This window comes from Erinaceus europaeus, chromosome 9 (assembly GCF_950295315.1).
Source record: "Erinaceus europaeus chromosome 9, mEriEur2.1, whole genome shotgun sequence".
Lineage (NCBI taxonomy): Eukaryota > Metazoa > Chordata > Mammalia > Eulipotyphla > Erinaceidae > Erinaceus > Erinaceus europaeus.
The window spans coordinates 40,012,857-40,040,694 of record NC_080170.1 but is presented as its reverse complement, the minus strand read 5'-3'; the positions used below and the strand labels follow the sequence as shown (position 1 = coordinate 40,040,694).

At 41.2% G+C, this 27,838-nt stretch overlaps 1 protein-coding gene and 1 long non-coding RNA gene across 2 annotated transcripts; both read right to left on the bottom strand.

The window, feature by feature from the left end:
• Positions 1–19,361: 19,361 nt before the first annotated feature.
• On the bottom strand, positions 19,362–20,378 carry LOC103120207 (olfactory receptor 10X1-like). Its single transcript, XM_007530582.2, has one exon. The coding sequence runs from the start codon at positions 20,376–20,378 to the stop codon at positions 19,449–19,451; it is 930 nt and encodes a 309-aa protein (XP_007530644.2). The 3' UTR covers positions 19,362–19,448.
• A 3,728-nt stretch (positions 20,379–24,106) lies between these two features.
• Positions 24,107–27,366, bottom strand: LOC132540187 (uncharacterized). The gene is made up of 3 exons (XR_009551407.1): positions 27,308–27,366; positions 26,432–26,530; positions 24,107–24,191 (listed from the first exon to the last, which is right to left on the bottom strand). It is a non-coding gene; the product is annotated as an uncharacterized LOC132540187 (long non-coding RNA).
• Between the last annotated feature and the right edge of the window lie 472 nt (positions 27,367–27,838).

Genomic DNA, 27,838 nt, shown 5'->3' with positions numbered 1-27,838 from the left:
TGTGGCCCGGAGCAAAATGTAGTCCTTTTCCTCAGGAAACATGGGAGAGGGAATCCAGAAAGTCCAAGGAGAAATCTCCGTGCATCTCCCAGGCTCTATGATCCCGGTCATAAGAAACCAAAGTTCCCAGTCAGGGAACCGAAATGTGGCCCAGAGTAAAATGTTCCAGAGACAGACTAACTGTCTCATGATGAAACAGTAGAGGCTTTGGCAAACCTCTTCGTAAGTAAAAGAGAAGACCATAGTGCATAGGTAGGCAAAGTCTTCACTTATCTGGGAGTTGCGCAGGTCTGCCCCACGTTGGGCGCCATATGTCGTTTTCGACGGGTTAGGTTGTTTTCACCGGGCTGGCTTCACGGGCAGGTAACAGACGACCAGGGACTCATAGTTGAGCTGTAGGCAGTATCTCTTTATTCATGCAGGACGCAGCACAATCTAAGCCGAGCTGAGCTAAACTAAAGGTAAAGTACTCTAAAACTCACAATGCTGTCTTTATATATACTTGCCAAGTAGGGTGGAAACAGGGTGTGACATAGAGAGGGTGGAGAGAAAAGTGACTGGTGACAATCAGAGTGTGACAAGGAGGGGGGGTGGAGCAAAAACATATCATGAAACAGTGGGGATTGAACCAATGCCCTGGAGGGAGGTACTTGTTAACAGCGGTTATATAAATAGAATGAAGTGGTTATGTAAATAGAATAGTGTTAAGCAGGGGGGATTTAAACCAAATGAAACAGAAAGGGTCTCATGCATACCAACATCTAGGTTTTGGGACTTTGTTAGAAAGTGATTCACCTGTGATGGAATTAGAGAATACTATGAAAGGAAAGGTCTCACCCGAATAATGAAGCTGAAGGGTTGTCATTCCACACCTATAGTCTCTGGACACAGTCTGAGTTGAAGCATGTTGAGGTGGCAATCATTGCATTGATTAGGTTGCAATCGGCAGATGCAATATTATTTGATATGGATTGGAGAGGCATGAGGGAAAGTGGGCCCTATCCTAAGGTTCCAAGACTGAGAGAAATATAGGCTCTATAGTGCAGATGTGAAGTTCCTGCTGTCTTAGGGTTCAAAAAGACAATGAATAGTTAAGGTTATAATCACATTATTTGGTGCTGGGCTGAGATTCACTGATGGGAGACAGAGGACCAGGGACTCATGGTTGAGCTGTACGCAGTATCTCTTTATTCGTGCAGGATACAGCGCAATCTATACCAAGCTAAGCTAAACTCAAGTTACCATAAAACTCACAATGCTGTCTTTATATATACTTGCCAAGTAGGATGGAAACAGGATGTGACATAGAGAGGGTGGAGAGAAAAGTGACTGGTGAAAATCAGAGTGTGACAAGGAGAGGATCAGGGTGTGACAAGGAGAGGGGGTGGAGCAGGCGAGAATTCTATCACGGAACCACTAATGCCCTGGAGGGAGGGTGGTGCTTGTTAACAGCGGTTATGTAAATAGAATGAAGTAGTTATGTAAATATAATAGTGTTAAGCAGGGGGGATTTAAACCAAATGAAACAGAAGGCGTTTTTAAAAGCATACCAACAATTTGGTAATTGGGTTAACTTTGAAAAGTCCTTTTGTTAGGGTTTGCTGTATAATACCCAGTCTCTTATATAACGGTGTGACTGGTTGTTTCTGATCTACTTGGTCTAGGCTTTTGAGAGAGTCTGCATATCAAATACACAGCCTATATATTAAAAGACTCAGTCTGTGTTTTAAAAACTTCAAGACATACAATTAATATTCCCCCTCTCATATTAACTAGTGATTTATATGATTACACTTTACTAGGAGTGTACATAAACACCATTACCACCACCAAAAGACTGTGTCCCATCCCACCCACCCATCCCCACCCCCCACAAGCCCAGGAAGCCACATGTCCCCCCTCCCCCTCACCACAGGGTTTTTACTTTGGTACCCTACTTTCAATTTAGTCGGATCCTGCTTTTAGTATCCCTTTCAGATATTATTTCTCAACTTCTGTTGATGAGTGGGGTCATCCCATACTCATCTTTATCTTTCTGACTTAGCTCACTTAACATAATTCCTTCTAGCTCTGTCCAAGATGGATCAGAGAAAGTGGGTTCATTGTTCTTGATAGCTGCATAGTATTCCATTGTGTATATATACCACAGCTTTCTCAGCCACTCATATGTTGTTGGGCATCTGGGTTGCTTCCAGGTTTTAGCTATTATGAATTGTGCTGCTATGAACATAGGTGTACACACCTCTTTTTGGTTGGGTTTTATGGAGTCCTTGGGGTATAACCCCAGGAGAGGAACTACTGAATCAAATGGAAGATGCATGTCTAGCCTTGTGAGAGTTCTCCAGACTGATCTCCACTGAGACTGGACCAATTTACATTTCCACCAGCAATGCAAAAGGGTTTCTCTGTCCCCACAACCTCTCCAGCATTTGTTGCTGCTGTTCTTTTTGATGTATGCCATTCTTACAGGAGTGAGTTGATATCTCAATGTTGTCTTAATTTGCATTTCTCTGACAATCAGCGACCTGGAGCAGTTTTTCATATGTTTGTTAGCCTTTTGGATCTCCTCTGAGGTGAGTGTTTTGTTCATATCCTGTGCCCATTTTTGGATAGGGTCATTTGCTTTTTTGGTGCTAAGTTTGTTGAGATCTTTATATATTTTGGTGATTAATTTCTTGTCTGATGTATGGCATGTGAAGACCTTCTCCCATTCTGTGAGGGGTCTCTCTTTTTGTTTAATAGTTTCTTTGGATGTGCAGAAGTTTTTCAATTTGATGTAGTCCCATTGGTTTGTTTCTGCTTTAGTCTTCCTTGCAATTGGGTTTGATTCATCAAAGATGTCCTGGAGGTGTAGGTGGGAAAGTGTTTTACCAATGTTTTCCTCTAAGTATTTGATTGTTTCTGGTCTAACATCCAGGTCTTTGATCCATTTGGAGTTGATTTTTGTTTTAGAAGACATAAAGTGGTTCAATTTCATTCTTCTGTATGTTTCAACCCAGTTTTCCCAGCACCATTTATTGAAGAGAGACTCCTTCTTCCATTTAATACCCTGGGCCCCCTTATCGAAGATTAGATGTCCATAGGTGTGGGGGTTTATTTCTGGGCTTTCAATTCTGTTCCACTGGTCTGTGTGCCTATTTTTGTTCCAGTACCATGCTGTTTTGATGATGATGGCTTTATAATATAGTTTGAGATGTGGGAGTGTGATGCCTCCATTTATGTTTCATTTCCTCAAGATGGTTTTGGCAATTCTAGGTGTTTTCAGGTTCCAGATAAATGATTGTAGTGTATGTTCTATTCTCTTAAAGAAGCTTGGTGGTACTTTGATGGGTATTGCATTAAATTTGTTTATGGCTATGGAGAGAATACTCATTTTGATGATATTTATTCTTCCAATCCATGAGCATGGGATGTCTTTCCATTTCTTGGTATCAGTTTCTATTTCCTTGAGTAGCGACTCATAGTTTTCAGTATACAAATCTTTCACTCCTTTGGTCAACTTTATTCCTAGGTATTTGATTGATTTTGCTGAAACAGTAAATGGGAGTGATTTCTGGATGTCGTCTTCTTCAGATTTAGTGTTTGCATAAAGAAATGCCACTGATTTTTGTACATTGATTTTGTAGCCTGATGCCTTGCTATATTACCTAATAACTTCCAGTAGTTTTCTGCTGCATTCTTTAGGTTTTTCTATGTATACTATCATATCATCTGCAAATAGTGAGAGCTTGACTTCTTCCCTTCCAATCTGTATTCCTTTGATTTCTTTCTCTTGCCTAACTGCTATGGCAAGAACTTCCAATACTATGTTGAAGAGTAACGGTGACAGTGGACAGCCCTGTCTAGTCCCCAATCTGAGGGGGAATGCTTTCAGCTTCTGTCCATTGAGTATGATGTTGGCTGTAGGTTTGCTATATATAGATTCAACTATGTTGAGTAATTTCCCATCTATTCCCATTTTTGTAGAGTTTTGAGCATGAACAGTTGTTGGATTTTGTCAAAGGCTTTCTCTGCATCTATTGAGATAATCATGTGGTTTTTTTGCTTTGCTTTTATTGATGTGGTGAATGACATTGATTGACTTATGGATGTTGAACCAGTCTTGCATTTCTGGGATAAATCCTACTTGGTCATGATGAATAATTTTTTGATATGCTGCTGTATCCGGTTGGCCAAGATCTTGTTTAATATTTTGGCATCTATGTTCATCAGAGATATGGGTCTGTAGTTTTCCTTTTTTGTTTCATCCATATCTGCTTTTGGTATGACAGTGATGTTGGCTTCATAGAAGGTGGAAGGGAGTATAACTGTTTCTTCAATCTTATGGAAAAGCTTAAGAAGTATGGGTACTAACTGTTTCCTGAAAGTTTTGTAGAATTAGTTTGTGAAGCCATCTGGTCCAGGACTTTTGTTGTTGGGGATATTCTTAATAATGCTTTCAATTTATTTGTCTGTGATTGGTGTATTTAGGTTTTGTAGTTCTTCTTGGTTCAGTTTTGAAGAGTATATGTTTGTAGTAATGCTTCCATTTCTTCCAGATTCTCTAGCTTGGTGGCGTATAGATCTTCATAGAAGTTTCGCATGATTTTCTGGATTTCTGTGGTGTCAGTTGTGATATATCCTCCCTCGTTTACAAGTCTATTAATTTGAGTCTTCTCTATTTTTTGTTTGGTAAGTCTGGCTAGGGGTTTGTCAATTTTGTTTAATCTTTCAAAAAACCAACATTTGGCTTCATTTATCTTCTGTATGGTTCTCTTATTTTTGATGTTGTTTATTTCTGCTCTAATTTTAGTGATTTCTGTCCTTCTGGTTGCTTTAGGGTTCCTTTGTTCATCTTCCTTTAAGTCCTTGAGGTGTGCAGTAAGGTCGTTCATTTGAGATTTTTCTTGTTGTTTAATATGTGACTGTATGGCTATAAGTTTCCCTCTCAATACTGCTTTGGCTGTATCCCAAATATTTTGATGGGTTGTGTCTTCATTTTCTTTTGTCTCCAGGAATATTTGAATTTTTTGCTTGAGTGACTCTCTGACCCAGTGGTTCTTAAGGAGTATGTTATTTAGTTTCCAAATTCTGTGTCTTTTAATAATTTTCTGTTTGTTGTTAAATGTTAGCTTTACTCCACTGTGGTCAGAGAAGATACTTTTGATGATTTCAATGTTCTTGAATTTATTGATGTTTTCTTTGTGGCCTAACATGTGGTCAGTCCTTGAGTATGTATTATGTGGATTTGAAAAGAATGTGTATTTCAGTTTTTTTGGGTGAAGGACTTTGAAAATGTCTGAGAGGTCTAGTCTGTCAATCTCTTCCTTTAATTCTCTTGTGTCTTTGTTGATTCTCTGCTTTGTTAATCTGTCTAAGTGTGATAGTGGAGTGTTAAAATCTCTGACTATTATTGTATTACTATTGATGTAGTTTTGAAGTTCTTTCAGTAGGTGCTTGCTGTATTTAGATAGTGCCTCATTGGGTGAATAGATGTTAATAATTGTTAAGTCTTCTTGGCTGATTGATCCTCTAATCATTATGTAATGTCCTTGCCTATCTTTTATTACTTTATTTAATTTAAAATCTATTGTGTCTGAGATGAGAATGGCTGTTCCTGCCTTTTTTGTGGTCCATTAGCTTGTATGATAGTTTTCTATCCTTTCACTTTAAGTCTGTGTTTATCTTGTTGTGTCAGATGGGATTCTTGCAAGCACCATATGGTTGGGTTATGTTTTCTGATCCATCCCCCCACTCTGTGCCTTTTGATGAGTGAGTTTAAGCCATTGACATTTATTGATATTATGGATTTAATGTATTGTAATGCCATTGTTCAACAAATTTTTACTTGCTCTGACATATTCCAAGTATTATAGTGATGTTCTTGTTTATAAGAGGTCTTTTAGAACCTCTTTCCAGGCAGGCTTGATGATGGTTTCTCCTTTAACTGTTGTTTGTCTAAGAAGGTTTTGATCCCTCCATCTAGTTTCAATGAAAGTCTAGCAGGATATATTATCCTTGATCAAAATCCTTTTCATTTAGGGCTCAATATTTATCTTGCCATTCTCTTCTGGGTTTTAGAGTTTGAGTGGAGAAGTCTCCTGATAGTCTTATGGGTTTTGCCCTGTATGTGACTTTTTTTTCTCTTGCAGCCTTTAATATCCTTTCTTTATCCTTACTTCTTCTCATTGTGACTATTATGTGTCTTAGTGCCTTCAGGTCTGGGTTGATTCTGTTTGGGACTCTCTGGGCCTTTTGAATCTTAATGTCTTTTCTGTTATTCAGGTCTGGGAAGTTTTCTTCTATAATTTCCTCTAGAATGTTTCCTTCCCTTTCCTCTCTTTCTTTCTCTGGCTGGCCAATTATATGAATGTTACTTCTTTTGAGATTATCCCATATATCTCTGTTGTTGTTTTCAGTGTCTCTCAATCTCTTTTTGAGCTCTTTAACCTCTTTCTTAGTTTTCTCTAATTCATCCTCTGTCTGACTAATTCTGTTTTGTTTCTGTTAGTCTGCTTTCCCTTCCCTCAGCTTCTTTCCTCAGTTCAGATATTTCAGCTTTCAGTTCTCTAATTGCCTCAAGATAATCTGTTTTTTCCATGGGGGGTCTCAACTGTTGTTTCCCTAGTACTGCCATTCCTTTCCTCCAATGCTGTTTTCATTTCTGTGATTAATAAGTTTATTATTGCTTGCATACTTTTCTTATCTATGGTTACTTCTGGTTGATTTATAGTTTCTTCTGGGCTTTTGTCTTCATTCATTGTAGTAGCAGTTTTATTTTTTCTTGATCTACCCATTTTTTTGATTTATGTGTTTCTTATGTTATGTTCTGTTGTTCCTTAGTTGTTATGTTTTGAGTACAAGCAACACTGTACTAAATACCTTTATGAAAAATGCAATCACCCACCTCAGAAATTACAATAGCAACTGAAGCAAGGATTAAAGCTGTTTAATCACTACCAGTTAGCCAAACAATGTCTCCAGTCTGTGAAAAATAGCAACTGAGTCCAAGTGAAGAAGAAAGTGAAAGGAAAAGAGGGATATCAAGAATATATATTTATGCAAATCTATCCACTGTATATTCTAGGGGTAGCAAGAGGAGAGAGGGAAGTAGAGCAGAGATACACATATAGGGAGTCCACTCTGAGTCATCTTTATTCCACAAAATAATTCACAAATGAATATCAGTGAATTAAGAAAGCCAAAAAAGAAGGAAGGAAGGAAGGAAGGAAGGAAGGAAGGAAGAGAAGATAAAAAAGAGAAACAAGAGAGAGAAAAAGAAAAAAAGATAAGAAAAAAGCTGTAATAAAAGAGCAGTGAAAGGAAAGTTTTTTAAATTGATTAATTTATTATTTTATTTTATTTTTTATATTAACTAGGAGGAGGAAGAAGAGGAGAGTGGGTAGAGGGGGTAGGTTTAGTGAAACATGTTCCTCTCTCAATGGATAAGACACTCATGCCCCTAGCAATGGAAAATACCCTAAGAGTTAATTCTGGTCAACCTAAAGGAGGGGAGAAAGAGATACACCTTTATATAATATTAATAATAAAATATAGCAGGGTAACAAACCTGTCTCAGATTGCCTCAAGCCTCCTGAGCAGAGGCAGCTGATTGTTAAGAAAGTAAAACAGACAAATAAAAAATAAAACCAGAAAGAAAAGAAAAAAAACCACCTCAGGAATAGTCAAGAATAGCAAGAATAGACTGTTATGCAAATCTACTATCCACTGTATATTCTAGGGGTAACTAGAGGAAAAAGGGAAGTAGAGCAGTGATACATGCAGAGAGTGTCCACTCTGAGTCAGATTTTTTCCCCAAAATAATTCCCAAACATGTATCAGTGAATTTAGAAAGCCGAAGGAGGAAGGAAGGAAGGAAGGAAGGAAGGATGACAAGAATGAGAAAAAGAATAAAAGAGAGAGAGAGAGAAAAGAAAAATATAAGAAAAAAACAGTAATAAAAGAGCAGTGAAAGGAAAGAGTTATTTATTTATTTATTATTTAATTAGCTAGACAGGTGGTGGAGGAGTAGATTGGATAGCAGGGATAGGAAGAGTGTAACAAGTTATTTTAACAGTGCATAAGACACCCAGTCCCCTAGCAATGGAAAATACACTGAGAGTTCTGGTCAACCTGAAGGAGAGGGGGGAAGGGGTACGTTTTATCTAGTATTAACAATAAAACAGAACAGAGTAAAAAACCTGTCCTGTCTTCAGCTTGGATGGCTCCATATTTCTTCAGGCCCCCTGAGCAGATGCAGCTGATTGTTGAGAAAGAAAAAAAAAAAACCTCTGGAGGTCTTTCCCTGTCTCAATAAGGCTCTGCTTGGTGTAATATTTGTAGCTGGAATTGTCCACTTAGAAAGAAGAAAGGCCAGGGGTTTCAGAAAGGAATAGAATTAAAAGGAATGACACCCCCTGGTGGGACAGGAATCTTGGTAAAGAAAGAAGCTCAGCAGGGGAGCCTGCTAGGAGCAGATTGCTGGCACCCAGGGACTGGTTATGGGGGGGGGGTCAGGGGTGCGCTTCAGGAATAGTAATTAAAAATTTTTTTTCCTTTCTTTTTACTCTATTTTCTAACCCAAATTGAGTTATAATCACCTCCTTGGTATCACTGCTAGGACACCTTATTGACTGTCCTGCTAACGGCAAAAAATCCTACAGTTTCCAGTAGATGTTGACGGAGCTCAAACCACTAGCAGCTTCTCATTCTGCCATCTTCTGGAATCCCCCTCTCCAGTATTTCTTAACCATTCTACAGATTACGTTATGAGGTCCCTCTCAGTACTTTTCAAATTACTGATCACTCTTTCCTGGATTGTTTGTGTCTAAGTAAGTTACTTAAAGAGTTCACAGTTGTTGTAGTTAAGTTGTTTTAATATTATTTCAGTCCCTGAGTTGGAGCACACTGTTAGACACTCTTTTGTTCTTTTTCTTCTTTGTAGGCTAATGGAGCTTGAAGAATTTTTTACTATAAGTATGCTCCTTAGCTTAATTACTCACTCCTGACCAAGATATAAATCAGGGTGTGGGAGAGATAATACAGGGTTATGCAAAGAGACTCTCACACCCCAAGGATACAAAGTCCCAGGCTCAGTTCATCTTCTCTGCCAAGCCAGGCACCACTTCTGGTCCCTGTGAGTTTCTAAACAAGTCCCATTTATAGTCTGTAGGCACTGAGGCAATTATTCATCATGTTCTCATCACAAAACAGTGTGGAAAGGCTCCCACTGTACAGTCCCACTGCTAGGCCACTGAGGTGTAGATCTCCAGCATTTTCTGGTCAGTTATCTGTCCCTTGATATCAGCACAGGGCCACCCCCTGCTGCTCCAGCCTCTGGGGGCAGTAGCAATGGAGACTCACAGTTGCATTTGGAGAGTCTTAGGGGAGTCCTCTCCTCCCTTAAGCAGTCTTTTTGTTAGTAAAACAGACTGGAGGTGGTGTCTAAACTGGTAAACTGCCCAACAGTTAGCAGCCACTCAATCTCTTCTTAGGCTCCTCTCTGTCCATGAGGCACATGTGTTTGCATTTATCAGTAATTTGGTGGGGTCCTGAAGTTGTTATATTCCTGTCTTGTTGGGATCCTAGGTGATTTCCTTTGGTATTTGTAGTTGACCAGGGAGAGGAGAGAAGAGAAACACAGATGCTGCTGCTCAGTAGCCCCACCTCTGGAAGTCCCTCCTATGACTTTCTAAGCTTGAATTATAAAAACTTAATTCTTCCACTTATTTTAATTACTTAAATTTATGTTATTAGTCAGTTATCACTTTAATTATTCACTACTTTATTTTTGCACTTATTTGACCTAGTAATTAATTTTCACTAATTGGGGTTCTATTTATTTGTGACTTTAATATTTTCAAGTTATCTTTATGCATATAAAAGTGTAAATAACACTGCCCAGTTCTGGTACATATGGTGCTGGGAATTGAACTTGGGTATTCCTGTGTATTATTTTATTTTAGATGAGATACATATGGCATGCTACAATGTGTAAGTTTAAATAAGAGATATTACATGATGTGTAAATAATGCAATATAATTGTCACTATAGCATTAATTATCTCATAATTATCATTTCTTCTAGTGCTGAGTGTAATCAGTACCTAGTCTCATTGAGTTTCATGTTTACAGCACAGTTGTTTATTTTTAAAAAAAATATTGCCACCAAAGTTATATTTAGGACTCAGTGCCTACACAATAAATCCACTATTTCCAGTTTTTTATTTATTTTTATTTGATAATACAGAGAGAAATTGAAATGGAACAGGAGATACAGAGAAAGATAGACATTTGCAGTACTGCTTCACTGCTCTTGAAGTCCCCCCCATAGGTGGGCACTAGGGACTCGAACCTGGATCCTTGTGTGTATAAGTTCAACCTTTTGTGCTACTTACTATACAGTTCCTAGTTTTGTTGGTTTTGATCACTGGTCTTCAGGTTTGATTTATCTAGCCGTTAGCAGTTAGCAGTTAGCAGCATGCACCCTTAAGCAATATCTCACTTTTTCTGTAACTTGTCCCTGGGAATCACCATTTTACTTTCTATTCTAACAATGTCAATTTTTTTTTTTTGCTTTTTAGATTCTGCATATAAGATGTGTTATGTGCTGTCTGATCACCTCATTTAACATAGTGACCTCCAGGTCTGTCCATAATGACAATTGCAGACTGGGGTGACTCAAAGTCTCTGATTAGGAACAAAGACTAATGACTCAAGACTCCAGTCTGGCCTTAAGAAGCTCATGGTGACTGACACTGGCTCACAGCCAAATGGAAGAGTGTGTTTGGTGCAGCCCTAATCTTTGTTTTAAGATAAATCATAGAAATTTTAAGACAGCTTCTTTCAACAAAAAGCAGAAGAGCTTGATAAAGAGAACAAGTGTGTGTGTGTGTGTGTGTGTGTGTGTGTGTGTGTGTGTGTATGTGTGTGTGAGTTGTCTTCATGGGTTCAGCACTGCTGATGATAGAAGGTAAAGCCAGAAGTCTCCTCTAACTAACATTCAAGGTCTCTCCTAAGTAGCACTCTTAAAACAATCTCAGAAAAATATATGGTTGCAATGGTTAGCAAACTACACTCACCCTCATTGACATCAGCTATCAAATAGACTCGTGTCAAGCTGCACCGCAGAGAAGAGAGAGAGGAGATCTGGAGCGAAGAGGGAACACAAATCTTTATTTGTCCGGGCACCTCAGAGTTGGGTGAGAGTGCAGTGATTCAGGCCATGTGGAGGTAACAAAGATGGCCACCTCATGCAGCAATCATTCCTGCATCTAACCACTGAAATGAAGAACCAGCAAGAGAGAGAGGTGTGGAAGAAGAAGGGATTTTATGGGAATAGCTCTCGCGAGAATGAGAAGGGGTGGGGGGAGGAGTAACCATGGCTCTCCAGGGTAGGATAATAACTCTCATGAGAATGGGAAGGGGGAGGAGTAACCATAGCACTCCAGGGTAGGATAATAACTCTCATGAGAATGGGAAGGGGGAGGAGTAACCAAAGCACTCAAACTATCATGGGGAATCAACAGTGCCCTGAGGGCACAACATGGCAGATGTGACTGCATCTGCACAATTTCCCAGCATCTCCCCCCTTTCCTTATATCTAATGGCCACAGTATAGGAAATTAGAGTGGAGCAGGCTTAAATGTTTTTAAGGAATGCCATGCTCAGGTAGGAAGATGTAGGATGTTTTTGTGGGGTAGGGAAGACTTATATGGCCGCCAATCTTGTGAGATTATGTGTCCCCCCTGTGCTAAACCCCTCTGTAGAGAGAGAGACTTACCTGGAGGGACTCATATCATAGGTTAAGCTCTGCCAGGCTCCACCATCTCCTCACAATTTTTATACATCTTTCCCTATCTTCTATCTAGTCATCGCATTAAGATGGGTCAATGTTTGTAAAAGACTCCATCTGTGACTGAGGAATAGTGGGGTAGGGGTGAGCAGAAACCTTTTGGGCATAAACCTGAATGATTATAGAAAACAGGAAGGGACAAGTAGGGGAGTAGTAAAAGCCAGTGTGATGTCAAGGGATGGATTGGTGTGCAAAGGAACGTTCCCTGTCTCCGGGGGTGGGGGACAAGGATTCGTAATGAGGGGCATTTCCTGCCTCAAAGGGCCGGACCTGTAGGCAGGAAGGCATGGCCCACCAAGCAGAGGGGCTATTTGGCATTGTATAGTCCTCAAGGCAACAGTCTGTAAAGTCTATGAACTACTCAGGGTCAGTCTATGAAAAACCAGCAGCGTGAAGGGAAGGAAGCTGCTGTAAAATTGTGTAAAGTGTCCAAAGGGTTAACCAGCAAGTCCAATATAAATGTCAGCCCAAAGTAGACGACTAGGGGGAGAAATGGCAGGGGGTGAAAAGCTGCATGGGGAATGTCAGCCACTGGAATTCCGATTATCTGTTGACAGTGAGCTGGAACAGCCAAAACGTGACAGGCAAAGCAGAAGTAGAAAGGGCAGACAGGCAGTAAAAAATTTCTGTCCTTGGAGTCTGTGAATCAGGTTCTTTAGATCATGTCAGGTGACATCTAGGGTTTCTGGGGGTGTGCCACTGTAGTCGTGCCATCTAGTGGGTGATGTCAGAGTGTGCAGAGGTCCGGTGAGAACAGAGTGTAAAGGCAATTTGAATCAAGAGAGGGGAAAGTGGGTTGTCATCAATTCTCACATAAGAACGAGCAATCCATGGAAGTAAGTTAACAGTATACACACTGTCAGAAAAAAGGTTGAAGGATTCCAGTACAGCTTTTAATGCAAGGAAAACAGCATAAAGTTCTTTGTACTGAGGGGAATTATCAGGAAGCTCAAAAAAAGAGGTTTAGGGGATTGTTTGTCTGGGTAATATATAAGAGCAGCAGCTCCCTTTATTCCACCATCAATGAAGACTGTAGGAGCAGAGGGGATGGGATCTCGAGAGAAAAGTTTAGGTACTAGTAGAGGCAAAAGAGGTAAAGAAACTATCAATTTATTAGAAGGAAAATGGTTATCTATTTGTCCTGGAAACCCCACAAAGCTTATGGCAAAACGGGAATGATGGCGTATGAACCACTCTGTATCTGTGAGAGAAAAGGGAAGAATAATTAAATCCAGTTCTTTCTCTAAGACCTGCATAGACCTATTTCTTCCTTGGTGAACCATGAATGCTAACATGTCTATCTCAGTGAGGAGTCTTGGGGCTCCACCTACTGGCGTGTGAAGCCACTCGAGAATCCCATGGTTCTGCTACAATGCCCCCACTATTGTGGGGTGGAGTTAAAGATTAGAAGGTTTACCAAAGATAAGGGGGAAAATCGAACAAGGTACATGTCCTGGAGGGCCTGGTTAACCCTTAAAACAGGGGTGGTCCACAAAATCCCAGGCCCAAATTTGGACCATTCAGGGGTGTGCTATCTTTATGAAACTTAGACAATCTCTCTTCCAATGAAAACCTTTCTGACATCTAGGACAAGGTGTTCGTGGCCTCTGGCTCCCTGACTGAAGGCCGGATTGCCCTGACTGGAGGCATGGTTGCCCTAACTGGAGGCGTGTTGCCCTGACTGGAGGCATGGTTGTCCTGACTGGAGGCGTGGTCGCAGCTTATCTGGACATTGGTTACGCCAATGCCCTTGGCGACTGCACTGAAAGCAGGCCCTGTTTTGATTATGTGGGGTAACTGCATAAGCCTGTGTCATAATGGGTGCCCCATAAGAGCCTGGTCTAAGTTCCTGTGTCACTAAAATCCAATTTTCTGGGTGTTGGTGTTTAATACTGAGGCATGCCTGACAGAATTCTGGAATCATGCCATCCCAGACAATAGAACGCAGAAGGAGAGAACGGATTTCAGAATTATAAATCTTTCTCTCTAAGGTTGACCGCACCCTGGAAATGAAGTCAGCTAAGGATTCATCGGTTTTTTGGCGAAGGGAATTAATGGGAACTGAGGCCTCTCCTGTGGATGGGATTAACCTCTCCCATGCTTGTGTTGTGCAGATGCATACCTGTTCAAAATAACTGGTTGGAAACTTGGCTTCTGCCTGCTGAATTCCAGTTTCAAACTCTCCTGCTCCAAACAATGCATTAAAATTCCATTCTAGAAGTTTGTGACTATTTTTCTGGGATTTTTTAGAGCATTCATCATGAAAGCATGCCTCCCATTGCAGGTAGAGGGGGTCTGGAAGCGCAGCATGAGCTAAGTTACTCCACTCTTGGAGAGTATTAAGGTGTTGGAAAAAGCCTCATAAAATGGACTTGGTCCATGAATCCAGTCCTCCTTCACTGCCTGCCTGAGTTCTCTGAGTTCTTTGGAGGAGTATGGATGCCACACCTGAGGGTTTTGTCTATTGGGGCCCACATTTACCGGGAAGGTGTGGACTAGGTTTGATGACGTGGGGGAAGGAGTCACAGAAGTGGAAGCTGCTGGGGTAGTGGCTGTTGGAGCTACCGGAAGAGAACTCTTGGGGTGAACTGTAGAGGAGTTAGGGTGGTTAAGCGCTGATAAAATCTCTTTTAGCTTTTGTATCTCAGCCTCAAGGTGTCTTAATGATGAGGTATCAGCAGGAGGAGGAGTCATGGAAGTGGAAGCTGCTGTGACAGCGGCTGCTGGAGAAACTTAACAGGTGTCTGCCAGAAGAGAACTCTTGGGGCAAACTGCAGAAGGCTTAAGGTGTTTAAGCGCCAAGAACATATCCTTTAATTCTTGTATCTCAGCTTCAAGGTCTCTTAACCTTTTGGCAGGATACCTTATACATATCCTGAGAGTTGCAAACATAGCCAAGAGAACCCACGGTGCAGCTTCAATTAAAGCATCTCTGAGATAGAGAACCTGTCCCATGAGAAAAGAATACAATGTCTGGGATGCCTCCTCATAAAGCAGGAAAAATCCCATGGTGGGGGGAAATGCGGGGCTGCAGAGTCAGGCGGCTGCCACTTACCTGTGTCTGGGCAGCTTTTCTGAACCTCAGGCTGGGACACTCAGCAGGGCGTGAGTGCGGGACACTTTGAGCGCCAGGTGTCGAGCTGCGCCACGGAGAAGAGAGAGAGGAGATCCGGAGCGAAGAGGGAACACAAATTTTTATTTGTGCGGACACCTCAGAGTTGGGTGAGAGCACAGTGATTCAGGCCACGTGGAGGTAACAAAGATGGACACCTCACGCAGCAATCTTTCCTGCGTCTAAGCACCGAAGTGAAGAGCCGGCAAGAGAGACAGGTGTGGAAGAAGAAGGGCTTTTGTGGGAATAGCTCTCGCGAGAATGAGAAGGGGGGAGAAGTAACCATAGCACTCCAGGGTAGGATAATAACTCATGTGAGAATGGGAAGGGGAAGGAGTAACCAAAGCACTCAAACTATCATGGGGAATCAACAGTGCCCTGAGGGCACAACATGGCAGATGTGATTGCATCTGCACAATTTCCCAGCAGACTCAGGCCTGGCACTATGGCACCTGGAACTTTGACTCTGTTGACATCAGTTAGTATTTGGACTTAAAGGTCTTTGCTGACCATATGGAAAAATTAGGCCATTTATTGCACAAGCCTATAGACAGTACAAACCTGTTATACTGAGATATCTTTTCTGGATGTTCCCCCATAGCAGAAAGTCATCTTTCTAAAGATGTCCCAACCATCACAGGGATAGTCACCCTTGCAGGGACGCTGAGCTAACTGGTCTAAGTTATTCAATCTGAAGTTAAAATGAGTTCATTTTCACCTACCATGAATGGGTGAAATGTTTTTATTTCCCAGAGTGTACAGTTCTCTAGACTTAATTAAGCATTTTTCCTATGGAAACAAAAATTAAACACTTGTCATGCAGTAGGGACCGTGGATTGAATAGTGTAAACAAACTACCTACATACGTGATACCAGCATATCCCACGGAAGAGGATAGTCATGGCAAGAGGTAGCCTTAGTCAGCATATGAGCATAGCAAGTGACAGCACCTCATTTGTCTTTGTAACTCCCTGTAAATGATGGAGCTCAGAAAAGTACTCTATGTTTTCTGGATTTTATAGGAGTCACCCCTTAGGATAAAAATGATGTCCTTCCTGAGAGGAAACAGATTAGGTTAAGAGAGAAAAGCATCCTGAAAATTCCTTAGCCTCTCATTGTCTGACACTTCAGGTGGTCACTACTGCTTTTTTGTGACATGGCATCCATGGACTCTCTGATCTTCTGGGAAACAAAAATTTAGTGCTATGGAACCAGGCAGTGGCACAGTGGGTTAAGTGCATGTGACACAAAGTGCAAGGACCAGTGTAAGGATCCCTGTTCAAGCTTCTGGCTCCCCACCTGCAGAGGGGTCACTTCAAAATCAGTGAAGTAGGTCTGCAGGTATCTGTCTTTCTCTCCCCCTCTCTGTCTTCACTTCCTCTCTCCATTTCTCTCTGTCCTATCCAACAACAAGAACATCAATAACCACAACAATGTTAAACACCAAGGGCAACAACCTGCTCTAACTTGATTTTCTTCATTATATATTGTCTATCTGCCCAGAATACCCTCAGTTATCTTTTACCTTTGTCAGACTCCTCCATGTCATGATGCTGTTTGCTTCTTTTAAAAAAAAAACATGTCTTTGAATATTTTCATTAAAATAAAATGGTAACAATTACAGAAACCAGATCTTATACCTCCTGCAATTCATAATGATCTGGGTCCATGTTCCTGGAGAGATAAAGAATAGGAAATCTTTCAATGAAAAGGATGGGATATGGAACATTGGTAATGGAAATTGCGTGGAACTGTACCCCTCTTATCCTATGATCATGTCAATATATTTTTTATAAATAAATTTTAAAAAGAAACTCATTAATGGTATTTCAGTAAAGCTTACTAATGGAATTATAGTACCAAACTATATAAAAATCCCAGAATAAAATATAAGGGCAAGAGTTTTTAGGTTCTGTATTTCTCTAGAATAAATGAAAATTTTGGATAAAAAAAGAATGGTGGTGACCTGCAAGGGAGCAGTGGGTAAAAGGATTGGATTTTCAAGTATGAGGTCTCAAGTTTGATCCCTGGCATGTGACAGAGGGATATTCGTCCTCTCTTATTTCTCCTAAATAAATCTTTTTTAAAGATGATATTGTGTCCTTAGGGATAAATATGGATGGAAGTGTTTATATATACATAGAGAAATAAATAAAAAGGGAAGAGAACCACCAGATAGAATCACTCATATGTGGTACTTAGAACTGATACATCTGAATTTTCAAAATTAAATATACACAGTAGCAAGAAAACTGTTTTTAAGACTTGTGAGAACTATGGTGGTTATCTTTGGGAGGTGGGAGAGTGGGGACACAACTTTGGTGGTGGGTATGGTGTAAAACTATATACATCATAATATAAAAATAGTGTAACATACTTTTAATCACAAATTTAAAAAAGGAAAATATTTTTTAATTTTTTAAATATTTATTTTCCCTTTTGTTGCCCTTGCTGTTTTTATTGTTGTTGTTATTGATGCCATTGTTGTTAGGACAGAGAGAAATGGAGAGAGGAGGGGAAGACAGAAAGAGGGAAATATTTACAACTGAAGAGCTGCTTCACTGCTTCTGAAGCGACTCCCCTGCAGGTGGGGATCCAGGACTTCGAATTGGATTCTTTACTCCAGTCCTTGCGCTTCGCGCTACATGCGCTTAACCCACTGCGCTACAGCTTGACTCCTAAATAAATTTTTTAAAGGGGAATATTTTGGGGAGACAGGTGGTGGTGCTCCTGGTTAAGTATACCTATTACCAGGTACAAACACCTAGGTTTCAGCCTCAGCTCCCCACCTGCTGTGGGGATGCGTCATGAGCAGTGAAGCAGGTCTGCTGTCCTCTCTCTCTCTCTCTCTCTTACTCCTCTCTCAATTTTTTTATCAAAAATTAGAAGGAAAAAAAAAGGAGAAACTGGCCACCAATGGTGATGGATTTCTGATTTTTTAAAAATATATTATTTTTAATGAAATAGATACAGAGAAGTAGATCAGAGAATTGCTCAGCTCTGGTTTAAGGTAGTGCTAGTGATTAAACCTGGTACCACAGGAGCCTCAGGCATGAAAGTCATTTGCATAACTATTATGCTTTCTCCCCAGCCCAGGAGCAGCAGATTTATACTGCTAGCACCAAGCCCCAGCAATTACCCTGGTGTCTAAAGGAAAGAAATTTTTTTTTAAAAAAGGGAGGGTCCCCATTCCTACTCAATGTCCCCCAGTCCTGGAATATGTAGTCTTGACTAAACTGTGTTTTTATGGATCAGTGTTTCCAGATGCCCTACATATTAGGAGTTAGCGTCTGTTAGACACAGGAAGGACACAGTCATACACTGTTGCCAAACATCTTTATTGTCAAGAAGACTGGAAACAAGTTGTTAGCAAAGGATTGGGGCAAAAGGAGTTCAAGTGCACAGCAGATGGAATTGCACACTGGTGCAGCCCCTATGGAGAAAGGTCTGAAGTTTCTTTCAGAAACTAAAAATGAAAAGGCCTTACACTCCAGCAATACCTCTAGACATTTACCTGAAGGAGAGAATAGCGCTGACTTTCTGAAAAGATATGTATATCCCTATGTTCATAACAACACTATTCATAATAGACAAAACAAAGATTCAATTTAATATCCACCAAAGACTGAGTAGTCAATGCAGCTGCGGGATATACTCCATAAAATACAACTCAGGCATTAAAGATGACATGGTACCTTTTGGGATAAAATGAGTGGAGCACAAGAAAACAGTGAAATTAGAAAGGATATGAAAAACAATGAAAGGTTATCCTCATTCATAGAATATAAATAATAAAAACAAACACACACAAGAAAGTACTCCAGTACCTCTGATAACTATGGTGATCATTGGAAGTAGCAGGAGGGGAAGTGAGGGACTCCACAGTAGAGGGATGTCTTTGATGTGATGGCCCTGAACATTGGTGCTGAGTGCAGCACATTGTTTGGACTTCAGACTGATAAAGCAAATTGGGTCAAAAGCCAGTTAGCTTCAGCAGTTAAAGCCCGTCTGGAAACAGAATCCAATAACCACCTCCTTCCTTTCCTCCTTCCAATTTGTTACAATAGAATTAGAACCACCCTTAGTGGACTTTGTTGGAAAAAGCCATGGTGCTAGAGGCTAGAAGAATTGGGACAGGGGAACCTATTGGAGAGGCGGGGAGCTTCACCCCTATCCCTCCTACCCTCAATTCCAGCTCTTGACTGTCCCTCCTTCCCCATTAATCCTGTATAAAGTGCTCCAAGTCTTAAGAGGATGGGTGTAGAATTCAGATAATGGACTCCCAAGTATTAGACAAGAACAGTAATTAGAGCAGATGTCCCCTCATGCAAATGCTGCTGTCAACGTTGGTCTCACAGTGGCCCCCAGCCCAGGCCCTTGTGCAGCTGCATAGTCCCCACCTGCTAACTTCTGGGAGGGTCCACAAACACTGATGTCATCAGATATTATAGGTCTGGCATCTCACTGACCACACAAGACATTCCACCAGGCTGAACACTATGATCATTTGTCCCATGAGCTTGATTTCCCAAGAACTTTCCTGAAAGCTTGCTTCATGTCCTTGTTCCTAAGGGTGAAGATGAGGGGACTGAGGAAGGGAGTGATGACTGTGTAAGGGACAGCGATGAGGGTGTCATCACCCCTGGAAGTCTCTGGCTTCAGGTAGACAATGGATGCAAAGCCAAAGTGGATAATGACCACAGTGAGGTGGGAAGCACAAGTAGAGAAGGCCTTCTGCTTGCCCTGGGCAGAGGGGATGCGGAGGACTGAGGAGAGGATGAAGACATAAGTCAGGGTGATCAGCAAAAAGGTGCCCAGCAGGCCTGTCACAGACATCACTGTCACAATGGATTCTGTGAGGTCACTATCCACACAAGATAGCCGCACCACTGCTCGCATGTGGCAGAAGAAGTGCTTGATGAGGTTGGGGCTGCAGAATTCACCTCGGAAGATCAGTGCAGTCTCAAACAGAGAGATAGAGAAGCCTCCAGCCCAAGCAGAGGCCACAAGCTGGCCACATCCAGCATTGGTCATAAGCAGTGGGTACTGCAGTGGCTTGCAGATGGCCAGGAAGCGATCATACCCCATAAGGGTGAGGATGATGCAGTTTGTGCCCCCCAGTCCCAAGAAGAAGCACATCTGTAGCCCACAGCCTGTCACAGAAATGCTTCTACTCTGTGCCAGCAGGTCAACCAGCATCTTGGGGATGATGGTCAGAGTGTAGCAGGTCTCTGAGGAGAGTGCACTCAGGAAGAGGTACATTGGGGTGTGCAAGCATCTGTCCACCCATGTGAGTCCCAGGATGGCCAGGTTGCCTGTGAGGGTGAGCAGGTAGAGGCAGAAAAAGAGCACAAAGAGGAAGCTCTGCAGATGTGGGTATGTGGAAAAGCCCACAAGGATGAATTCCCACAGGGCTGTCTGGTTGGGCTTCATGTTTGGAGTGTCTGAAATCTCCAACAACCGGAAACAGTCCACTCTCAGTCAGTCTTCCATCACTGTGGGGTAAATAAGATGAACGATCAGAGTTTTGGTTTATAACTGATTTCTGTCAGATTAAGGAAATGTGAGACATCTGTAAGTGAAGTGTTTTTCTTAGTGTTTTATTCATTCATTTCTTATTTCTTCAGGATATAACTATGGATTACAGAAAGATTTTTTTCTGGTGCACACTCTAGGGTATTTTATTAGCTGGTGATCCAACCAGGTTGAAAAGGTACTCTGAGGAATGTGCAGAAGGAGATGCTAGTGTACATAGGATCTGATTCTCAGCACAGAACAAGTCATCAAAATAAGCTAAGGGTCAGTGTGGCACTATTCCTATAACAGTCATAATAAATGGTGGCTCTCTGTAAAGAGCCACCAGATGACTGATGGCTGATTTCTTAGTAATTTGGGGACCAAACTTGGGCAGTGGCTAAAAATTGCTAGTGAAATCTAACAGCAGTGTAAGTACTTGAGAAGACAGTGTGGGTCTGAAACATTAAAGAACACATTCCTTTCTTCCACTCTGAAAGGGGGGAGGAAGATAAGATATCTGCTGACTGTTGGATCAATAATAGTCGCAATTGCACTAGATCTACAGACACTTCAAGCATGAGATAACGATGTTTTTTCAGTTAAGCTCTAAATCCCTTTACCGAGCTGACCAACTAACAATCCACCCAGTTGCAGGGCCCGTCTGATCCAGGTGATTGTTCATAGTGGAGACTCTACCTGATCCAGGGTGTTGGTAACAGAAGTTTTATTCATGAGATTGCCCTAAATTGTCCATTTGTATTTGATGCAACAGAGAAGTTAGTAGTCTGCTCTAAACCATTTTGTGTAAAGTGAAAAAACTTCATGTGCCTATTCAAACAATACCACAATGTCATTCAGAGCATTCTAATCCCTTCTCCAACTGGGGTCCTTTTATAACCTGAGGGTGGTGACAAAGTTGAAAGTTTAAGAGCTGGATTCTACCAACTCCTGACACTCCTTCCTCTATTTTCTGATAGAGACAGATGGGTAAGGAACTTTTCAGCCCCTGTCTTCTCTGCAGGGGCCCTGAGCTCCTCCCTATGAAGTTCAGCACACTTGGAGCTTCCTTACCCAGTGAATTCTCAGCCTCTGGGTCAACCAGGAAGTCACATTCTGAACATGTGACACACAAAAAAAGCCCAGTGATGCTCTGTGCACACTCCACAGTGTGCCAGCCTCTGCAAACCAAGGCAGAACCTCCCAACCTTTTAAAATAGAAAGGCCTTGGTACACTGGTTCTTGGAAAGAAGATTTATTATCTCATGCGATCCCCTTTCTTAGTGTGTAATATACAACAAAGCTCTTACCTTCTGCAAGTGTCTGGGTTCTTCTATGAGACAACCAAGCAAGGAGCCCAGGGTGCATCACTCTCAGTAAGAGCTCTAGACCCAGTGTTCCTTCCAGCTCAGTACTTTACATAAGGCTCATATTTTAACTTGATTCTGCATAGCAAATGTCAGGCAGGAAATCTTATTCTTGGTAGCACTAAAATATTAACTAAATACCCTGGAGTGGGAGGAGGAGGAAACAGCAAAGGATGAGGAAAAGAAAGAGTAGAGGAGGAGGAGCAGGTAATACTGTAAAACAAGAAGTTTCAGTAGCAGTGTCTTCAGTCAAGCACTGTTTTTTTTTTTTTCCTTATTAATAGTAGGATACAGGCATAATTAAGTCTAGATTCTCCCCCCCCCAAAATAACCTGAGCTGTTTTTTCATTGCGCCTTCAACATTTCCAAGCATTTTGAAAGTGCAAAGGAATGGCACAATTTCCAAGTAGTTTTCCCCTTAATTGCTTCTGACTTGTGTCTTAAATACCAACTTGGTGAATGAGGAGAAGGAACTTGCACTTGAATGTAGAATCTCCTCTACCTTCTGCACAACTGAGTTTGTGGGGAGATATAAGGGTTACTGCTTGAGAGTAGAGACCCCCTGTTCAGTTAAAAGGCCTTAAACCAGTCTCATACAAGGAAGGGAGCTTACTCTCACTTAGTTCTGAGGATGCTATTAAATCCACTTAAACTAAGTGTAATTTGTGACATGACCCATTGACAGAAGTAGTCCACTTCTTCTTAAAGTTAACAGAGAAAGTTAGCTTGGAGAAAATGTTCTGACAGCTAAGCATAATACCAAAAAACATCAAGCCACATAGAATAGTTTCCAAACTAGTGTAATTATTCTATCTCTAAGAAGTGTGCTGGTTATATTCTTACAGGATGGCCTTCACATCCTTTGAAGATGCTTTGTTCTCCACTCTCAGACAGAACTGGGCAAGCTATGGAAAGCTGCTGCAGGGCTCCATAGACTCTGGATCCCTTCTTACTACAGTGCCTACTAGCTCTGCACTGTATGGGTCTAACTCTCCTCACTGGGAAGAGAAAGAGGTCTTGACTCTGCAAACCACAGCTCTCTCTGGCTCTAGATCTCCTAGTCAGGAGTGGTGGGGTCAGGCCAGGCCCATCTGGGCCCCACTGCCCACCACTCACTCAGCACCTATAGTGCAGAGCCTTTTCTTCAGCTGGGCTAGATAGATGCCACCCACCAGGTGATCCTCAGGGCTCCTCAGCTCTGGAGGTTTGGTTCTGGTTAGAAGGCACTAGGGGATTCCCCTTTTCCTCCATCAGAGGGAGCAAGAAAACTTTCTCCCTCAACTTTGTAATTTGTTCTCATTAGTTACAGGGCTTGGTGCAGCATGTGATTTGCAAAACTCTTGTGGGAATCCCTGGGGACTTAAAAGTGGCAGAGTTGGCATTAGTGCAGAGACCAGACTTCTTGCTATTCCATCAGTTTTGTAGGGCCAGTATGGGAGGGGGTGGGAAGCTGCATACCTAAAGCTTCCTGACTGACACTCTCCCCTTTGCAAGAAACACTGCCTTTCCCTCCAACCACCAAGCTCCCCTCCTGGCAACTTAAGAAGGGTTGAAGTGTTTAAGGATTGCTATGTTGCAGCTCAGAAAAATGCATGAGGTAGATATTGTAATGTCTTCATTTATGCCTTTATTTTTAAAATTTTTGTTAAGCTTTTCCTCATTTTCCTTAAGCTGATATCAGACACAGCAGTGATGTGTATTTTTCCTCTAAGGTCAAATACCAGACTGCATTTCTGTTCTCATCATTACCACACAACATATTTTGGAAATTCTAGTCAGAATAATACAATATCAGAAGTTCAGTTAGAATAAAAGAGTGTTGGAAATTCTAGTCAGAATAATTAAACAATAATTATTAATAATACATGGAGCCTTTAGGGATAAAATCAATGGAGTATATGGGAAAAGTGAAATTAGTAAGAAAGTGTAAAACAACTGCTGTGTGATTACAGTCACACACGGAACATAAGTAATTAAAAAAAGTCGAGAAAATAATTAGACAATAATTGCTAATTATAATTAGACAATTCAACTTTTGTGAGGAAGAATAGTATAATAATTAGACAATAATTATTATCATTAGACAATTTAGCTGTTGTTAGAGGGAGAGAAGGGCCTGAGAACTCTAAGCCATAGGTTAACTATTATAGGAAAATAGGCCAGTCACCCGAGGCTCTCAGCAGGATTCAGTTTTATTGATGCCACTTGGCCCAGATGGTATTCATCCAAATTCTGGACCCTGACCAATGGCAGATTTCTCATTTTATATGTTTTGTGGTTCTTCAAAATTATGTAGTTACAAATAGGGAAAGTCCATCGGACGTCATACTGATTGGCCACCACATACAGCAGGGTTTCTTACTAGCTGTAAAGAAGAGAGAAAAGTTTCAGGCCTGGTAGGAATCAACTTGAGATGCAATAGCAGCAAACTCATTCTCATTGCCCCTGTCAACTAGGAAAAGCAACAAAAATCACCTAAAAGCTCAAGAAAACATGACCAGGATTTCTTCAGGAAACCTACCAAGCCAGTGGTGAGTACAGACATTTGTGGCTTGTAGGCAGAACAGGAATGAGGGAGAGATTCCCAGGACTAAAACACTCTGCTTAGGGATGGCTGACATCAATCCGGGAGAGTGACAACTGAGGCATACCACTTCCGGATCAGAATTAAAGAAACAACTGTTAGAAAGAGAGAAAGGACAAGAGAAAGAAAGGAAGGAAGAAAGAAAGAAAGAAAGAAAGAAAGAAAGAAAGAAAGAAAGAAAGAAAGAGAAAAAAGAAAGGAAGGAAAAGAGAGAAAGAAAGAAAGAAAGAAAGAAAGAAAGAAAGAAAGAAAGAAAGAAAGGAAAAAGAAAGAAAGAAAGGAAAACACCTAAGCCACTGGTGAATACAGACATGTGTGACCTGTGAACAGAAATGGGGTGAGGGAGCCATTCTTAAGATTAAAAACTGGTACTTGGAGATGTCAGGCATCAAATTAGGTTGGTGGCTGAAGACAGAAGAAAACCTGGAAGTGCGTATATACGTGTTGGTGTGGCTTAGGAAGGATGTAAAAGTGCAGCCTTAGAAGTACATCAAAATGGGAGTCACCTTTGCATGGATCATCTATCACTGCCTGAATGACCCACTTTTTTTTTATGCATTTGATTTTTTTCATTGTCCTAAATACAAGTTTAAAATGCTCAAAACCATGGTCTTCTCCAGAATTTGTGGTGTTAGTATGGTGAAACGGACAGTATGAAGAGCTTCCCTTGCAACACTGTGACGGAGTAGGTGGTTCAGACTTGCATGAGTAGTGTCCTGAGTTTTGTTAAGAAAATTTCAGGGCCAGGGGGCCCTGGTACTCTGGTGCTCTCATATGAACATCCAGTGGAGCCAAATGAATTCACCTGGATGGTCTCTAGAACTGGCCTTTTATCTTTTCTTTTAGTAAAGGAGTAGGGGAGAGAGAAGGAAGAGCATCTATGAAGAAAATAATTATTATGAGGTAAATATAGGAGGAACTTTTAGTAAAGTAGTAATCACTTGGAGAACAGATGACCACTAGGACAGAGTCTGGTAATTTAAATGCACCAATGAAAAGCACATTCCAGCTGGGATCAGGGATCAGGTTAAATAGGGGGAAAGGATCATTCTTTTTTTTTTTTTTTAAGTTTTTATTTATAAAAAGGAACCACTGACCAAAACCATAGGATAAGAGGGGTACAACTCCACACAATTCCCACCATCAGGACTTCATTTCCCATCCCCTCCCCATTCTGAGGGCCACATCCTCAGTGGCCCTGGTTGCTTGTGCACCAGCTACCTGATCTTCACTGAATAAAATCTGTGTCTGTGCACAACCTATCCCTTTCCCTTCAAATAAAGTTTGCTTGCCTAATCAAGAAAATCTCTCATGATTCTTTAGAGGTAATTTTCTTGGTGAACCAGACTTTCGGGACTGAACTTAGACTTCCTCTTGGAGTGAGGGCCAGGCTCCCATAATGTTCCCAAGTGTCCTGTCCATTAGAAAATTGGCATCTGCTAGGCACAGGATGACACAGCCATGCACAATGTTACTACCACACAACTTTATTACCAGCAGGATGCAAACTACTATCACAGTGACATATCACTTCACTGTGGTCAGAATGGCCTACATTAAAAGTTAGAAACAATTGCTGGCAAGTGTGTGGGGAAAACGGGAAATGGGGGTGAAAATGCAAACTGGTGCAGCCCCTATGGACAAGGTTACAATGATTTCTTCAGAAAATACTAATGAAATTGTCTTACAACCCCGCAATACCATCTCTAAGTTTTTACTTGAAAGAGAATAACACTCATCTGAAAGTATATATGTACTTTTCTCTTAAAAACATTATCCATAATAGACAAAGATTCAGTTTGATATCCATCAACAGACAAAAGGCTAAAGATGTTGTGGAATGTCACTCCATGAAATACTGCTCAGGCATTAAAAATGACATGGTGTCTTTTGGGATAAAATCAGTGGAGGGCAACATAAAAAGTAAGATTAATAAGGGTATTATTATTGCTGGAAAATTACACTCATACATTAATAGTTAATTAGTAGTTAAACACACAGAGAAAAATAATTCTAAGCACCTGTGACAACTTTTAGAAGGAGCAGGGAGGGGAAGTGAGGGGATGTGTGGTAGAGCAGTGTCTTGGTTCAGTGGCACTGGAACTTTGATGTTTACATACCTATAGAGATATAAAAACATAGTCTTAAATCTTAAAATATCATAAACTGTTAGTTAAATAATAAAAGAAAATTCTTTAGTAATGGATAGCACTCGTCAATTATAGATATTGGTGCCGTCATGTACAAAGACACCTGTTGACTTCTCCATAGTGTATCTCCAACTAGAAATGGCTCATCTTCTAGAAGTCACCATATAGCCCCTCACAGCATTGATTAGAGGAGCCCTTTAACCTTTGTATCTTTAGATGCCTGCAAACATTTCTCAGTGGTCACAAATGTTTTATCTCTGTGCTTTCTTTCCCCTCTGTCACTGATGCAGAGGACACAGAAGCAGGCTGGCAGAAGCTCTTCTGCAAGAACAGATGGTAGAAGAGTTAAATGACCAAGAGCAGTGGTCCAAGCAAACATTGTCAAACAGGAAAATGAAGAAATAGTTGGACAATTTCCTTTATGCTGGTGATATCTTACTTCCTAGATTCTGTTGCCTGACTGAAATCAGGCTCTTAATGTGAAACAGAAGCACTGCCTCAGGAAGTCAAATCCCCTTCTTCTTCTCCTTGCTTTAGGTTATAGTAGAGAATAGATAGAACCAATCCACTGTGAACTATGTTAGAGGAAGAGCCATGGTCCTGACATGTGAGACTAATGGGAGCCTTTGCTTACCTCAGAGTGCCCTCAAATCAAGCTCCTGACTTCCTCTTCCTCCCCCACTTAAGCCTGCCTATAATGTCACACTCTTGGGTACTTATACTGTTGAGAAGAGGGGGAAGACTTACAACTAATGGACTCCCAGGTAATAGGCATGAACAGTAATTAGAGCAGATTCCCCTTCATGTAAATGCTGCTGTAAGGACTGGACTCTCAGTGGCCCCTGGCTCAGACTGTTGCTCAGCTGCATAGTCTCCACATGCTAACCTCTGGGACAGCTCACCAACACTGATGTCATCAGATGTCATAATGCTAGTGGATGTACAAGTGTAGGAGACCCTGAACCCAGATCCACTGGGAATACCTGGGACTATGGCTGTTGGGTTTTTCCCATATTGCCCCTACATGAAAACACCAGAGTAGTAGGAAGAGTAGTTAAGAGAGCACTGGGAAGTGATAATCACTATAGAATGGATGTGATAGAAAGGGACCCATGCCCAGAAAAACAAGTCCAGTGGAAAAGGCAAGTCATCTCAATGAACCAATGAAAAGTTGAGACCAGCTGTTTAAGACTGAATATAATAGGAAAGAAAACATTAGGAAGGGCCATAGTCTCCAGGACCCTCACATTGTTATGCAGGAGCTATCTGAGCTACACT